Source organism: Podarcis tiliguerta (assembly GCF_965153285.1).
Source record: "Podarcis tiliguerta genome assembly, chromosome: 1".
Taxonomy (NCBI): Eukaryota; Metazoa; Chordata; class Lepidosauria; order Squamata; family Lacertidae; genus Podarcis; species Podarcis tiliguerta.
This window is the reverse complement of record NC_139534.1, coordinates 58,356,145-58,374,115: the sequence shown is the minus strand read 5'-3', so window position 1 is coordinate 58,374,115 and position 17,971 is coordinate 58,356,145. Positions and strand designations below refer to the sequence as shown.

Below are 17,971 nucleotides of genomic sequence, written 5' to 3'. Positions count from 1 at the left end.
AAAGCTCAGTCCTTTTGTTGCTTCTTTTCATTTCCCTGAATGAGGCAATTATACGACCAAACTCAGAGTTTGGCTATAGCTAAACATTAAGCATTTCCTAGTTCTAAAGTGATAATTCTACAGCAACTACAGTAGCCGTGTAAATACTCAGGATTTGGAGAATATCCTTCCCACCCCACCCACAAATTTGTCCCCTCCCCACTTCTTTATAAGCTCCATCAATTCCAACTGTCCAGCTACTAAAAGACAAGGAGCAAGTTGCCACTATCAATTCAGTTTCTCCATTGTGCAAGCAGCTGCTCCCATTTTCTCCCCCAGATTTAGAGCTGAAGGGTGGAATTCAGTGTTGCACAATTATAACCATTCCATCAGCACATGCATTTCTGTCTGCCAGACAGAACAAAATCTCCAGTCTTCTCCCCTGTACATTGTTCTGAGGGACTCTCCTCAGAACATGCCCCCCCCCCCACGCCTTTTTGGTAGAGATGCGTAGGGAGAGAAGAGTGGGGGCACTGGCTTCCACTATCTCAACTGTTTAGTTGATTCTGGCCCAGTGGCTTTAAGCAAAGTGGCAGGAGCAGGAATTAGCCTGCAGCAATGCAGAAAGGGAGAAAACGCATGTGGTGAGCCAGTTCCAGGGTATGCCCAGACTAGCACTGTCGATAGACGCCTGGTGGATCAGACCATGAGTTCACCTAGTCCAGTCAACCCTTGCTTACCGAATAAAGAAACGCCACACTGTCCAAATAAGCACAAGTGTGACTCCAAGAATCCAGCACTGAGTAATGTAGAAAGGAAGTGATAACGTCAGGGTGTAGGGATCATATTTTACCACAATAAGGAACTCTGTAGCTGTGATAGCAGCAACCAGCCATGCTTGCTGACCCAACTTCTTATAGAACTTCCTGCAATAATAAAGCAGCATTAGTGCATAGGTGTACATTCAAAATGGTATTTCCAAAACAAAAACAGAATAGGCACTTCTCTGATAACAAGACCATATTACACACAATACTGTATAATAGCTTTGTTCTTCAGCAATTTTTTTAAAAAAGGAAGATACAGTTTAATTTAACAACTGCCCTTCTAATTTCTACCACTGAAGGTTGAAAAAAATATATAGCAATTTTGTGTGGCTTAACAGTTGACAAGCAAATAATCTAGTGTGCAGTTTCCCCTTATTTACAAAGCAGAACTTTATTGTTCAGTAACATGACAGAGCAAATGAACTTTGAAGTGACAAGCTCTAACAAAACAAGCTCCAGCAAAATTCTTCAAGAGGCATGACTAAGTTATCTGTTTCTACAGTGGGAAATAAAAAGTCACATCCCCTATTTGTTGCCTTAAAACACACACTTCCTGGAAAAATCTACACAAGGAAACTTTTAAACAAGAGCCACTGCTGTAGCAAGAAAAGTTAATCCTTATTGCCCTTATTCTATTTACTAGCATTAAAATGTTGCCCAATGGGTGTGTGTGGACATTTCCCTCCTGCAAACAATTGCTTCAGACAGGGCATGATTTTCCAAATCTGGCCTGTCCTCTGTTTTTCCAAACTAAGTATTTCCTCCAGTCCTGGAAGAGTGGAGTGGGACAATATATTTTCACAGCCCCAACTCTGCAGCTGTGTTTAACACAGAGAAGTGGCAGTTCTCTACAGTGCTGTCTTCCCTCCTCTTAAATCCAGATATTGGTGGCAATACACCAGAAGTGTATTGCTCCCTTCTTTCTCTACATTGGAACCACCTTCAGCAGGATGGGAAGGAGCACTGTTCTGTTTTTCCTACCCTAAGCTGAAGTCTCTTTTGATGATGGCTAGGTCAGCCAGTCAGGGTTGCTGGCAATACTATATATTTTCTCTGTTGGAATGAACACCATTCATTTATATGGAGGAAAGTGAAAACATACACAAAGCAATGCCAGTGAGGTTGGGTGGACCCTGTGTCCCTGGTGATCCCAGAATCAAGCATGAGAGACAGAGGTTTTTTGACTTCTCAGCTGTTCCAGACTGCAAAGTATTTGCTTTGTTCCACAGAAGTTCGTGGAAGCTGATGAACCGACAATGACATATGGCTTTTGTTGTGTTCAGTTTCTTGGTCACACAGGGCATTAGGAAATGGCTTCAACATATATATTAGGTGTTTCAAAATATCTATATAGCCATGAACACAGTCTGCAAAAAAGGAATTCAGCAATCTTTTCAAAATCTTGCAACTCTTAACTGCCTCTTAAAATATTGCCTACCAATACAGGATTTCCAAAGTGATTACAATTTACTATGGAAGAACAATCACAAATAAAACAGACTGGATTGACAATTTTTCAGGAAAAGCTAGTTTTCATAGGACAGTGGTGAACAAGTTTTCAACCAGGGAAATGGAGCAAGGACACTGCAGTGTATCAGCATCCAGATAGCACTGGAAGGATAGAACATATGTTTTCAAAATTTTGAGAATATCCACTGAAAATTGAGAAACATGGTCTCCCATAGCTATCTCATATCTCAATAAGAAGGACTGCAGGTACAAATGATACAAATTTAGTTGGTATGCCAGATAACAATTGGGAGATTTTTCTACCCTAGATTAACAGTGCATTTTCATGTCCATTTCTAGAGAGTGGAAAAGAAATATGCCACATGTTCTATCACTAAGCCATGCTTTGCACATACAAGGACCCAGATTCAACCCCTGGTATCTCCAGATGAAAGATCTCATATATTATCGCTGAGAAAAACCTCTACATGAGATCTTTATGCTAGGCAAATGAGGCAACACCAAATTAGCTGGTTCAGTAGTCTGTCTTACTATAAGGCCCTTACCTATGTGCTTGCAGTCAGCTATGACATAGAGCTGGAAGGCACTAAAAAGCCCTTCAAGAGGTCCTACCTTGCACAAGAACACTGTAAAGCAAGATTGTCATCTACAGATTGGCTCTCTACCAGTCAGCCCCTAGATTCCAAACTACAATGTGTTGTAAGCAATGTCGGGGCAACAAACTAGACTGGTCTGAAGATTGCAAAGGAGATAACTCCAAAAAGTCTGAGATGAGTAAGCCACTGTAGGCAAGAGGGGGGGGGGGACCAAGAATAGTGTGATCAGGTAGAACCCATATGGGAGAAAACCCACCCATTTACTCTTAAAAAACGAAATGGGTCTCAATTCAAATGTGGTGATGCCCTGTGTTCCTATTTAGCACATGTTTTTATATTGTGAACTGCCCTGAGACCTGCGGGTATAGGGTGGTATACAAATTTAATTAATTAATTATAATAATAATAATAATAATAGGACTTTTTGTACTCCCACTGTTGTTAGGTTTCACCTTATCATCCTGATTTGTCTTCAGTTCACTTCATGCTTTTAATATCAAGGATCGTAAACCATGTGTGATCTTAGGCCTGAATAAGGTAGGGAAACTTCTATGGTCTGAACCTTTCTCCACAAAACTTGTCAGGAACCCCAATGGATACTTCCAAGAGATAAGACCAACCAAAACTCCACCACTCGTATACCTGCTTCCATCAGCTAGCTATCTAGGACTAACACACCCACCAATGACATCAAATTGCTTTGATTCCATATCCTCTTGACATTATTCTTTGAAAATAACCTTAACAGTGCATTATTTATATAATCCAGAGGGAATGCACGAATACTTTCCTCCCATCTTTCCAATCCAGTTTTCCATGTTTTTCAAAACACAGCATGACAAACTGCAAAGTGAAATTTAATCATGGTAGCCATAGGTAAGTGCATGGCAGAACTGGGGGAAGAGATGAAGAGCAGCATGATAGTGAAAAGGAACTAAAAGGCTATTTAAGATTGAAGGGGTGGCGATGACCATGTCAACATTGTCTGCCTGAAAAAAGAAAGGTACTAAAGAGCAACAATATGAGTGATTGGGCTTTCAATTTCCTGCTCTACTATTGGGAAAAGAGTTAAATTTACAGAGAACTGGGCGGGGGGGGGGGAGAGTGCTGTCTTCTGTTGAAGGTTGGCTATTGCATCTCATTCCAACAACTTTTTTCAGTGTGGAGGGCAAATCAGACTCTCTCTATATGAACTTTAACCAGGCCTTGGGCTGATTAACATGTCCTTTTAAATGTGTTTGCGGCAGGGATGTTACTGGTTTATTTTTGTTTTATTCTGTATTTTGCATTCTCATTTTGTATTTTTATGTTGTGAGCTGCTCTGTGATCTTCAGATGAAGGATGTATACAAATTTAATAAATAATCAACAGCAACACCTGGCCAAAGTGTACTCAAGATGAGACCCTTAAAAATCCCAGTTGTTTACTTGATCCATATTGGAGACTTCAGGTTATTCTGTTCTGTGATGGACTGTAGCTTGTCATTAACTTTCCTTCTTCATTTTTCAAGATTGTTCTGGACTGACTTGAGTACCACTCTAATACAATATGATGAAAATACTTTACTAAATTCAGGATAATAGTCCCCTACATCTCTCTCCATGTATTTGAAAAGCTGATTGTGGAGGCAGAGCAGAAGCTACTCTTCTCCATCTCCTACAAAGCATGCAATCAATAAGGAAGCCACTAAGAAGCAGTAACAGTGGAAAGTTTCCTGCCTTACAGACAATGTGCTGTTGAAAGGCGAGATTTATTCAACCAAACTTGAATTCAATGACAAAGAATTGTATCTATTTACAAAGAGCTGCATTTGAGAGCTGTATTGAACGTCAGTGCTATTGTTCATATTTCACAGAATTATTTTACTGTCAGGACAATTAAAACAGTCTACGCACTGATGCTTATATGGTGTGCCTAGGGTGGACTCCACTGCAAGGCAGCTTTAGAACCTTTTGAATCAAACCTAAGTATTTAAATCAATAATTTGATCTTAGCTATGCCAAAGATTGTTAAAATAATCAAACTTAAAACCAATTTGAAGTCCTTAATTTTTTCTGATATGTTCAGAGAAGCAAAAATGAGTGACTCAGCTAGTTTCATATGATTATTTTCTTCCGAAAATCAACAGGGATAAAAAAGAAGCATGGGACCTTTAAAGAGACGTTTGACCACCATAACCAAGAACGGCCAGCCGTTTTGAAAGAGGTACAAGTGGTAAAGATTTTCAAAGAGAAATCAGGAATTCAATACAAGTATCTTGCCATTTAAAAATTTCCCAGAAAGTTCAAATGTCCAAACTGCCTTGGCATTTTGTCAGCAAAGAAATCCTCAGGCTCTAAGACAAGCCTCCTCAGTTGTTAAGTGGCCCTGCCATCTTACTGCTCACAGTATATGGTTGGCTTTGTGGATACAGTCCAGTAGATCAATACAACATTTTGCTTTAAGTATACCTGTTTGTTGCCACCTTCACAGAGGCTGTGCTTAGTTGTGAGGCAGAATCTCAGAAGGAGATTCACAAATAGGAGCTGTTCCAGTATGTTGTTCTTTCTGAAGTTTCACAGGCCCCATATGTCTTGTTGATGGTGGCCTCTCCAAGGAAGAAAAGATAGGCTGTTGCTGGCTGCAAAAGAAGCTTCCTTGCCATATTGAAAGGAGTTTTAAAGCCCTCCCCCCATGCCATGAACCAAGCAGCCATTATTGGGAGGGAGGCAGCTTAGGTAGTTTTGCCCACCTGAGCAAGAAACGAAAGAAGAAAGCTGCAGACAACTGTCCCGCTAACTGAAGAAAGTAGGGAAAAAATGCAAAAAACTCTTTAGGGAAAAGCAAAACATATTTGCCAAGAATATATGAAGTAGAAAGGCCTCAGAACAAAAGGACTCTTGTGAACGCAGCATCAGTAAAACAAAAGAAAAACTGATTACAAAGCTGATTACTCTGTCATCTGGCACATGTGTAGTTAGCCATTAGAAAGGCAGGGATAAGAGCCTTCACTTCTGTCTTGAATTCAAGAAGTTTCCCCACATTTGGGCCTATACACTCCCAAATCCTTTGCTGCAGATGGAAAAAGACTGATAAAAATCACATTTGCAAATGAATGTTAAGTTTATAGACTCTTAAATTAGCAGCTTTCCTGCTGCATGACAGTAGCATGTACACAGTAAAATCTGGGATGTTTTGCAGGAAATGGTTCCTCTAAACAAATATTATTATTTAGGAATTGTTTGATAAATCATTCTGACTTCCTCATAAAATGATGTAGAAGGTATCAGAAAAGAAGTAAAAGGCTAAGATTTTTCAGAGAATTATATACGTTGTGTTTGAAAAGATGCCTTTTAGGGAGGAAAAAAAGCAGTTATGGAGACAGTTCTTTTGCTTCCAACATTCTTATCAGCGGAAAATGTGAGAGTGGGGAAATTCTTCTTAACTTCATATGGATCTGGAACATCTGCAGAACTAGGATGTGCTATCACTTTAGCAATAAGAAAAGCAAGTAGTAGAATATTGTTCATCTATAACTCATGATGGCTCTCTTTGCTGCATGTAGTCATCAATTTCTGCATCTTGAATTAGCAAAGAATGGCAACACAGTGAATGAAGCACTGGTGACTTATGACGCTCCCCTGTTCCAATGTTATGCCATGTAGTTGAACAGAGGGCAGAAGAACAAGAGACAAGATGTTTTTTCAACTCAAACACAAGGACTAGAAGATGGGCCGGGGTGCTGAGGAGAGGAGCTCACTAATGAGAAACGGAGGCCTCTTCTTACCTTAAAGCAGGAAGTATATCCCAAATCAGTAGGTCCAACACCAGGGGGCAGGGAATGGCCTGTCACTGCTGAATGTCCTGAATTCCGACTAAGTAATCAGGTTGGGCCCTTCTTCCCAGTTCTAGGAGTCAAAGACTTGCAAGAGAAACTGATCTTCATAAAGTATTGGAACCCTAGATTCTGAACACAGACACTTTTTGTGTTGGTCAGTGAAGAAACAATAAGCTTAAGTAGTGGGATCAGCCAGTTTGTTCCATCACCACTAAGCCAAAACCAAACTCAGTCTAAGGGATATGGGTCCTACTGTTTGCTAAACAAGGAAGCAGACGGAACAAGCTCTAATCAGGCAGGTGTTTAGTGCATGCACTGCCATGCGAGGGCAGACACTTGTAAAATTCTAAAGATGTATAGGACGTGAAAGAGATCTGTTGGAAAATCTCAAGGAACAAGATTTAAGAAGGGTCTTATAGCTAGACCCTCCAGACACAGCTATTTCCCTCAATCATTCAGTCCCTTAGAAAAGGCCATTCAAAGTGCTGTTCTATGCAAAAGCTAACTGTGCCCAAGCTAATATGAATCATTAGCATATTTTCAGGTTGTTGTGTGGCAGCACACAGCAAAGTGACATTTGCAATCCAAAGCATATAACTGGCAAACAATGATGTATTTCGTGTCTGAAAACAAAAAACTGCAACTCTTCTCAAGGCTACAGATGTTTTAGCAGCAGCAGACTGATCCATCCACTGCCCTAATATTTTTGCCACTAAAATGCAGCAATTCTCACAAATTCTAAAATTAAGCAAATAAGCATGAATAAGAGTAACCACTTACGGATCATCCATGAAGTCATAGATCTCTCTCATGGCTACACCTCCCACATTCACATAAAAGACAAGCCGCAGCAGGACCAGATAGTGTTCTGGAGGCATCCACAAGACGAATTTCAAGTAAAAAGTGTTCAACTCTGCTAATAAAAACTGAGAAAAATGTGCCATTCAATCACTTAATTTCAGGTGGTTTCCAATTATTCATATTTAAAACATGCTGTAAATCCTTAAGTATAGGAATTTGAATGTACCGTATTTTTTGTCCTATAGGGCGCACCGGCCCATAGGACGCACCTCGGTTTTTTTTTTGGGGGGGGGTGAATAAAAAAAAATTATTTCTCCCCCCCCCAGCCGCGGCTGCAGCCCCAAGCCTTGTGCACACCTGCCCGAAGCACGGGGCGCCCTTCGGAGGGCTCCCCGTGCTTCGGGCTGCCGCCCCAAGCCTCGCACACCCGGCAGGACCTCCCACAGGGCGCGCAAGGCTTGCGGACACCCGCCCGAATCACAGGGCGCCCTCCGGAGGGCACCCCGTGCTTTGGGCTGCAGGCTGTTGCCCGCAAGCCTTGTGACCCCGCGGGAACTCCCGCCGGGCTTGCAAGGCTTGCGGATAGCTTCCTGAAGCCTGGAGAGCTACAGGCATCGGTGCGCACCGACCCCTCTCATTCTCCAGGCTTCAGCAAAAGCCTGCAATCACCCCATAGGACGCACACACATTTCCCCTTCATTTTTGGAGAGGGGAAAGTGTGTCCTATGGGGCGAAAAATACGGTACTTGCAGTACCTTGGAAGAATGGTATTCCTCCCCCAGAGGTAATAAGGAGGTATTTTCTCTTACTTCAGAATCAGAGAACCACACAGGTGGCCATCTTTCTGTCTTTAGCTATACAACAGTGGAACAATGGGGAAGCATGTTCTTGGCTTCCCTGCACAGGTATTAACAGGGAACTTAATAAAATTTTACCCCACTTCTGTCACACTCAAAGACCTAGTTTCACTCAATGTTAAGCCAAACATTGAACAGGTTCCCCAAGAGAACATCGCAACCATTATGCTCCTCTAGTCCTGGTGCTTCTGTGGGCTGTAGGCTGTCATAGCTTGGCTTAATGTTATGCCAGGTTTATTCCACTCCAGACAAACAATGACTTGTAGCCAGGCTCTGTTCTATGGCTTACAGCTTGAGGTTTGTCTGCAGCCAAGATAAACCATAAGCCCAGGTTCAGATGCAATATTAAACCAAAGCATGGCTTAGCTCACAGCATCAGGACCAGAAGAGGTTGCACTCTTTTCTCCAGAAACACACACATTTGCTCATTAATGTTAAGCCATGGTTTAGGCTTAGTGTTACACACTAATTGGGCCAAAATGGCTTATAATAAATGAAATAGCAGTCCCTGCTATAAGTTGGCACACTCTGCCCAGTTTATAGATACTTGCAGATGCTATGGGTACAGATGGTTTCTTCTCTCCTTACTTCTTACAATTGCCTTGCTCCTGGGATAAATATAGGCATGCTGCTAGAGAAACCCTACCCTTCACTATGTCAGACTCAACGAGTCTTTTTCTGACATGGGGAGAATTTGAGAACTCCATCTTTGTAATGTTAAAAAGCAAGAAGAATTCTAAACACTTATGTCAGTTTGGTGCAGCTACAATGAAGTATTGGTCCTTACTATAAAAATAATACCACAGACTGCTAGCCATCTGCGAAGACTGGATGCTGGCTTCCACTCAAATTTAACCCAGCTGTATGGCGTGAATTGGAAGGCAATTCTCTTCATTTTTCCTCTGAGGGAGAAAATCACAAGTATCTCATGAAAAGTGTTGCATTAACCATGTCACAAGTTACTAAATTATGATTTTTATTTCACAATCTATTCAAATACCCAAAACTCTGTTCCATAGTCAGTACTGCAGCTCAAGGATGCTGGGAATAAATTTGGTGGATTTGTTAACTTTGTTTAGATATTAGACCTTGAGCTAAGCCAAAAAGGTTTGAATAAATTGCTTATTAAGTTATACAAAATCAACTTACTTTGCTTCAAATATCAGTGAATTTTTGTTCATATTTCAAGATTACTGTCTTACTCCCTGTATTGCTATAATCATACTAATCAATAATTAGTATGGATTTGTTTGGAAGTGATCATGATTTGAGCTTGGCTATCCCTCTAGTTAAAACTGGATTCATTATTTAAATGGTTAATTATCAATACACATTTATATAGACCATTTGAGAAAAAGTGGTTAATATCCTAAATTAAGAGATTTCACATATGGCTCCTAGACCATTTTTCTTTACAGAAAGCAATTTGGCCATAGTTCTTTTCTACAATATGGTCTTTATTTGTCCAGCCTAACTATGGTTTGTTTGAATGTATGACTCCATGGGCTTGAAGTCCTGAATATTAAACCAAGGGCTTTTTCTTTGGCTACAAACCACAGTGCAAAGGCACTGTTTGCTGTTGGCTTATGAACCATGGTTTGCCTTTACTATGATTTGACATTATGTTTGAACCAAACAGTTTTGCTTAACCATGGATTGTTTGGCATCCTACTCCAGATGCATGTCAAGCTATAAAGGTATGAGTGAAGAAGTTTGGAAAACAAACCAAGCTTTAGAGAAACAATCCATTACTGTACTTGTTTGCTCGGCTGAGAGATGGATGACTTATGGTTTGTTGAACTACAAACGATTAAGACTAAGCCATGGTTTAGTGTTTTGTGTGAATGAAGCCAATCAAGAAAGCTATTCTCCTGTCTTTAAAGACTGATGCTATAAGAAAGGAACTATAAGGAACTTGGTACCTGGGAACATTACTGGCTAAAACACACTTCTTTAAAGACTAATGCAATGAATAAGCATATCAGAAATATGAATGATGCATAAGAAACGTTTGGTTTTACACTGGTAATTGGCAAGCCATAGTTGGTTATTGGTGGTCAGCTTTGACTTACTCAACTTTGCATTTTGAGAAGTATTTACAGAAGCTAGAGAGCAACAATTTCATTCATGGGAAATATGGTTCATATCATAGTTACTTTTTATAGCTTTAGTAGTAAAAATGGCAAAAAGCACCCTACTGCCTCTTCCTCATCTCCTGTAGAAGCCAGCTGGCCTAATCTATCACCTTCCAGAAAGTCAAATATTTATGTCACATAAATTCATATTTCTAGTTTTTTAAAAATTCTTTTTTAAAAAAAGGTTGTAATCACTAGCCATTTAGCTATTGTTATATGTTCACATTTGTTGTATATTGGATACTGACTGTTAGTCACCTTAAGACTCTTTTTGAGCAACGCCTCTGTGAAATGCAATAAATAATTTACTCTAGATTAGTCCTAGTCTGTATCAGAATGAAATGACTATAACAACCCAAATGAAAATAAATAGGTTACATTAACATACATAGAATTTAAAGTTATTTCATTTAGGTATGAAATTTTATCATTTAACGTACTTGTATGTCGGAATGTTCCAAAGTCCTTGCCATGAATACGTTTTCAAAGAAAGCCACCCCAAAGTCTTCATTCCACAATAAATGCCAAGTCCATTGCATATTACTACATCCATAATCCACTTAAAAAGAAAAGAAAAACTAACTTAAACCACCACTACAAATTCTATGGCATAGCATTAGCAGTAGTGTGGATTCACAAGCATATACTTTACATTTGCTTTCTATTAAATTAGGTTTTCAACAAAATTTTGCACAATTCTGATATGTACTTAACACATGCTACAAATTATTTCAAATGATTGTTGTATAACCTAAAGTGGACAAGAAATGACATTTCTCAAGCTGTGGTTAGTAAACAATAGAGGTAAATGCTTTTGCTCTCATGTGGCTAAGTCTTAACTATGGGTTTAGTAAAGTAAGCCAACTTCTAAGCTATGCTTACCAAGCTGGTTAGTTCTGCTGTACTATAGTTAAGACCAACCATATTTTAGGGTTCAAAGTAATTTTAATCTGCAGCTACCCAAAAACTGAAACAAAAGCTTCCAGTTCCCTCCTCACAGCTGCAGTGGAGGTGAGGGTTGCAAGTATGAAGTTGTCCTAGGTTAATTCCTCTTGCACATTCCTCATTGCTATGTCCAAACACAGGAAATATATTTATTGGGAAGAGTCCATAAACTACCATAAGTCTTTTTCAAGAATGCCATATAGCAGACATTTAATTAGCATACACAAAAAGGTAATTGTAGTGGTTCTAGGGGTTGCTCGTGCGTAAGCCGGTGCAAACACCTGGCTGGGTTGCCTGAGTGAACCTTTCCTGTCCGGACAGCCACTCACCCGTGACTGTCTCAATCGCTGGCAGAATCCGTCAGTGGGCGTTTCTTAAACTTCTTCCAGCAAAGAAGCTCCTTGACGCCTAGTCTCCTCCTACTCACTCTGCGCGAAAGCCTTCTGCGCAAGGAGGGGTAGGCAGCGGAGGACCTCTACTCTCCCCACTGGTCCCCGGCAAGGAGTCATGGACCGCCTCGCCGCTTCCCCCATCTGCCCCCCTTCTCCACTGGTGCTACGCTGATTCTCTTCCCCAGAAGATGGGCTGCCTCTCCCACTCCCGGGACGCTCTCCGGAATCCCTCTGGATTTTGCTCTCTCCCTCCGGCACTGATGGCAGTTCCCTGACAGTAATTCATACAGACAATATTACAGTTTAGAACTACCTGGATTTCAGATAGCAAGGATTAAAAAAAGAAAGAAAAAGAAACACCCCCATCCACCTAATGCTACTCACGTTAGTAACTAAAGCACCTAAAGTAGATTCTTGGCGTAGTAATTTGAGCCATTAGCATATTTCTTTAGAGAACAGTACTCACATGGTCCCACCAACATTCACTGAAATTTGGGAGCTGATGTTCCAGACTGTACTCCAGAAATTCAAACATTACACTGATAATCATGCACATCCACCAATCACGAATCATCAATGTCTGAAAGGGTTTAAAAAATGAAAAGGAAAGTTAATCCTACAGATTATTCAAAATCTTGAGTTACTAAATAAAGGAACAAGCATTATATAGTGTGCTCTACAAAGGGTTCAGAATAGTCTGAGTTAAATATAGCGGGGAAAGCTTGCAGCCATAGCGGATAACAGTATAGTAGGCTGCACACCAGATCTCTGTGCTCCTTTGAAGATCAGCAGTTCCAGACAAGCGGATCAGAAGACCTTATAACCATGAGAAGCACAGACTGGTAAACATATTTTCAAGCAGAAGACAGAACTATTCTTTAAGTTTTCAGACATCTTTCAAAAACCTGAGGTGACTCTCAAGGATATTTCTATTTTGACCTGAAAGTACTATTCATGTTTATCCTGCAGGGACAAACGCTGCATCAACTATCCAATATTCTAGTTTTAATCAAAAAGAGCAGAAAAGATTACCAGACTAGCCACTTGCATGTACCTGTAAGTCACAGAGAAGATGGAGCAGAAGGTTTAACAAGCTACTCAACTGAAAGAAGCTGCCTTTCACTGAGGGGCCAATGGGTGGCTGGGCTGCTTTAATTTTGAGATTAAATACTGAGCAGCACAATCAGCATTTTACCTGGAAGAGAAATGCTAAATATCCATGACAACTATATAAAAATACAGATGTTGTTGCACTGTCCTAATGGAGCACTGTTATGATGATGCAACAACATGAGAACATCATGCAAAATTCCATGTTAAGCAAATGTTCCCCCATAGTTGCAATTGAGTCATTAAACTGTAAGTTCTGAAGTCAACTGTTGACAATAGGTGATATCCAAGAAAATCATATTCTGAATAATCTCAGTGAAATCAGTGGTTGCTTATGTCCATTGATTTCAAGAGGTCTACTCCAGACAAATACTGGTTATTACCCAGATAAAATATGTTGCTGTTAACATGCAGAGGTTTAGAGGTTTATGTATCAAAATGTGAGGACACAACATGTAAAAAGATTCCTAGCCTTGAAGGAAATTAATGACCCAGTATAGTAAGAAATAGTTGAAGTTGAACAAACACAGTTTAAACATTTTCACAGATGAGTGCCTGACATAATTGATTTTTCACACTGGTAACATTGAAGGAGAAGCAGTCAAGCTGCAAATGCTAACAATAGCTGAACACAAAAAGGACCGATTCTCACCTTTATATACCAGCCAAGGAAATGAGCAGGAACAAATCCATCTAGTTTGTCCTTTAATTCAAGCAGAAAAACTGGGTTACACAGATTAGACCCGTTTATAAGGTACCGTATTTTTCGCCCTATAGGACGCACCGTCCCATAAGGCGCACCTAGTTTTTTGGGGGGGAAATAAAGGAAAAAAATTATTTCCCCCCCCAGGCGCAGGGTTGGGGAAGCCCGAGCTTCCCCCGACCCCAGCCCCCAAACAGGCAGCTCTCTGCAAGCCGTGGGAGCCCAGTGCTGGCTCCCGCTGCTAGCGGAGAGGTCCGCAAGCCTGGACACGCTGAGCTCAGCGCGCGCAGGCTTCAGCATGCAGGCACCTCTCCGCCAGCAGCGGGAGCGCTCCCGCTGCTAGCGGAGAGGTCCGCGAAGCCTGGACGCGCTGAGCTCAGCGCGCGCAGGCTTCAGCATGCAGGCACCTCTCCGCCAGCAGCGGGAGCGCTCCCGCTGCTAGCAGAGAGGTCCGCGAAGCCTGGACGAGCTGAGCTCAGCGCGCGCAGGCTTCAGCATGCAGGCAACTCTCCGCCAGCAGCGGGAGCGCTCCCGCTGCTAGCGGAGAGGTCCGCGAAGCCTGGACGCGCTGAGCTCAGCGCGCGCAGGCTTCAGCATGCAGGCACCTCTCCGCAAGCAGCGGGAGCGCTCCTGCTGTTTGCGGAGAGGTCCGCGAAGCCTGCATTCGCCCCATAGGACACACCCAGATTTCCCCTTCATTTTTGGAGGGGAAAAAGTGCGTCCTATAGGGCGAAAAATACGGTAACTAGTTCACTGATTACTAGGTTGCAGTTTGGAGTATTTCCCATAAAGTTTATCAGATATTTTAGATACACACATACTGTCAATTTCAACAAGGCAATACTTTTATTGCTTACGTCTAAAATGCAAATATTCATCCAGGAAGGCAACAACGCTAACCCAAAATAAATTTTAATCCATTGTTTTAATTGCATTTTTGGGAAATCTAATTCTTTTCCTCCCAAATTTTTGTAACATTTTAATTTTGACAGAATAGTGCCTTGTATCTTAGATCAGAGGTTCTCAAATTTTCTACCCCACCTACTTGAGTTGGCTGAAAATTGAAGCCAGTCAGTTTCAAAACAGTGGTGCAGAGGAAAAGCCATTCACAAAATGGTGGTGGATGAAGGCAGAATTTGGCATAATCAGCTGGCAACATTTTCTACTGATAGCTAAGCCCTCTTAGGAAATGTACAATTTCTTTGCCACAATATTTTCCTTTTGGCAAGGAGCACCATAGCAAGCTAAGTACAGACATTTGCAGTGGAGGTATTGTGATAGCCTCTACATTTTAAGCAGAATTTTGGCTCTTGTATATTTCCTTTCTCACTGCCACGTGCCTCCTAAAATCAGACAAGATTTCTGAACCCCAGAACACAGTAACACTTGACTTGGATAGTAGCCTATTCTTTTTCTATAGTCTTAAGTCTGAGCAGGTAAAATATTCTAGCTTTGAAATGCTAAGGCAGATATGTACTAAATTTAACAGCAACAGAGAAAGGGTATAGTTTTACATCAGTACACTTTGAATTGCAAAGAGCAATTAAATAATTTAACCCCACTTCTAAAGTGCATAGCTATGTTACAGGCAAACGGATAGCACTATCTGGTCAATAGAAGGGTCAGCTGGTAGTTATAAGCAGCATGTGTATATTTTGTGCAACAACAACAACAACAACAACAACAGAATTTCATGCATAGAATTGCTGAATCCCAAATATAGATCTGTGAAATTTTGCTTATTTTACACAATTTGTTTTGTTTCTAACTAGCCATGGGGGGGGGGGGCAAGCTATACAGGCTCAATCTTCAGCCCACTGATATCTGAAAACAACGCTCAATAACTTCTATGACTATGGTATTTACTCCAGGCACCACATACCCACATTTTATCATACCAGCTAAAAATGCTGAAAGCTTGGTTTGGGGGGGGGGTTGGTTGTTTTTTTTTAGTAAAGCCTGAGATTCTCAGGAATCTGAATTCTGCACTTGTATGGAATTACAGAATACACATTAGTGGTTATGAGGCAGGTGATGTATTGTCATTAAGCACAAATACCAAATGATACATCATACAAACACAAATTTTTAGATCAGCTTCAGTGCTAAATCAGATATTTCAGTTTCAGTCTCTTACCCAAATATTGTGAAAGGGATCTGTCCCATTGTCTGGATCATATATAAGGCAATTTCCACCATAATCTCTTTCTGGTAAGGGGACTCCTAAATTTGGATCAATGAATTTCATAAACTGTCTTCCATCATGTACAGTCTAAAGAATTAAGCACATCTATTAGTAAGGAACAGTTAAAACAAGTTCTAATATGATAAAATATTGTACTGTTCTTGAATAGTAATTTTAACATTTTCTAAAATGGCAACACAGGTGGAAGAGTCAAGCACATTTGGTTTCATTACCTTAAATAAAAGACTGTATAAAGCCCTGTGTCCATTCACTACTTAAAGAGTATAAGTTAATAACCTACACAAGACAATACTAAAGACAGATAAAAGCCCCCTCAATGTATTCTTTTCAGTACCTTCTACAAACACTGCTTAGACAAGCTTACCCAGATGCTTAGAAATGCTGGTGTGAATTTTAATCTGCTTTAGTATTTTAACTTTTTGTATGTTTTAACATATTGTAATGTTTTTTTCATTTAATGGTTTTTTCTTTTTGTAATGGTTTTTTACAATCAAGCGGTGTATAAACTTTATAAATAAAATTAAATTACTGCAGCACTCTCCTAAGTGTACTCTGCACTCCACCCCTAGTTGTGGCACCCATAGAACATGCTTCATTAACAACGAGCACCTTTGCTTCCTGAACGACAGAAGCAAGCTACCCAAGATCCTTTGGCATTTGAGGTGAAAGTGAAATCTTCTCTCAAATAACTGGCACGTGGCTACAGGAGACTAGAACTAAGAGTGTAAGGGTGACTAGATCCACATCTAGAAATAATTGCTTTGACTTGAAACAGATGGGCAGGTACATGGCCACAACAAAGCTGGTAGTATTTAAGTCCCATGGTTGTGACACACCTGACAGGTAAAGAGTATCTGAGCCTGCCTGGAACCTCTGGAGCTGTTCAGAGTTGGGGAGGGGCACTCTCACAGAAGCAGACCTAGATCATTATGGCATTTCTGCAGGGAATAGGCTCAACTGGGAACACTGAAATCAAGAATAAGAATTTTCACAACCTATGGAATTACCAAGAAGTGCTTTCCTGGTTTACTTGCAAATGAAATAGTAGCTAAAATACTCTCCCGGTGTTCTGAGAGACTAGTCCCCATATAGCATAAGGTGCTGTGATAAGCTTAACAGTTCTCAGGAAATCCCATGCAAGATACGAGACTGCAACCCAAACACATTTGCCAAGAACTACCTACCTAGCCAGAGGGGAAAGTCCTGACAGAAGCTTCCTTGGCTTTTGTTTACATGGATGTGTGAAATAAAATGAGTGCAGAGGCAATAATCCCCTTGCCTTGAGAAGAGTGGATACCTCCTCTTCTGACAGCTCTCAGTAACATTCTGCACAGGAACATTTTCTTATATTAGACTGTAGGGATGCCATATAGGTCCACATAGTTAAAGCAATGGTTTTCCCAGTAGTGATGTGTGGAAGTGAGAGCTGGACCATTAGGAAGGCTGATCACCAAAGAATTGATGCTTTTGAATTATGGTGCTGGAGGAGACTCTTGAGAGTCCCATGGACTTCAAGAAGATCAAACCTATCCATTCTGAAGGAAACCAGCCCTGAGTGCTCACTGGAAGGACAGATCCTGAAGCTGAGGCTCCAATACTTTGGCCACCTCATGAGAAGAGAAGACTCCCTGGAAAAGACCCTGATGTTGGGAAAGATTGAGGGCACAAGGAGAAGGGGACGACTGAGGACGAGATGGTTGGACAGTGTTCTCGAAGCTACAAACATGAGTTTGACCAAGCTGCGGGAGGCAGTGGAAGACAGGAGTGCCTGGCGTGCTCTGGTCCATGGGGTCACAAAGAGTCAGACATAACTAAACAACAAGGCACGCCATGAAGAATTAAATTATACAAATTGTATTATGGGAGGGGGCATAAGGCAAAGCATGTGCTTTATAGGCAGAAGGTGCCTGATTAAAATTCTGATGGGTCCAGTATGAAGTAGGTCCCTGGAGAACTGCAGCCAGTCAGGAGTAGATAATACTGAACTAGATGGACTGGTGATCTGGTCTGGTATAAAGAGAGCTGTCTATGTTGCACGTTTCCTTTTAAAGAAAACTTCCCATTTTATTGTTCATGTTTGTTACCTTTTACAAAACTTCTTTAAAAATCCCCAATAAACTGCATAAAAGATGC

At 40.9% G+C, this 17,971-nt stretch overlaps 1 protein-coding gene across 1 annotated transcript in view; it reads right to left on the bottom strand.

Moving 5' to 3' along the window:
• The window catches only part of PTDSS2 (phosphatidylserine synthase 2), a 41,877-nt gene that overhangs the window by 2,383 nt on the left and 21,523 nt on the right, over window positions 1-17,971 (bottom strand). Inside the window, exons 5-11 of the mRNA XM_083426662.1 lie at window positions 15,770-15,904; window positions 13,582-13,632; window positions 12,286-12,399; window positions 10,923-11,041; window positions 9,135-9,249; window positions 7,470-7,615; window positions 720-905 (exon numbers count right to left, since the gene is read on the bottom strand). Coding sequence (XP_083282788.1) covers window positions 720-905; window positions 7,470-7,615; window positions 9,135-9,249; window positions 10,923-11,041; window positions 12,286-12,399; window positions 13,582-13,632; window positions 15,770-15,904 — 866 coding nt within the window. The remainder of the gene's footprint in view (window positions 1-719; window positions 906-7,469; window positions 7,616-9,134; window positions 9,250-10,922; window positions 11,042-12,285; window positions 12,400-13,581; window positions 13,633-15,769; window positions 15,905-17,971) is intronic.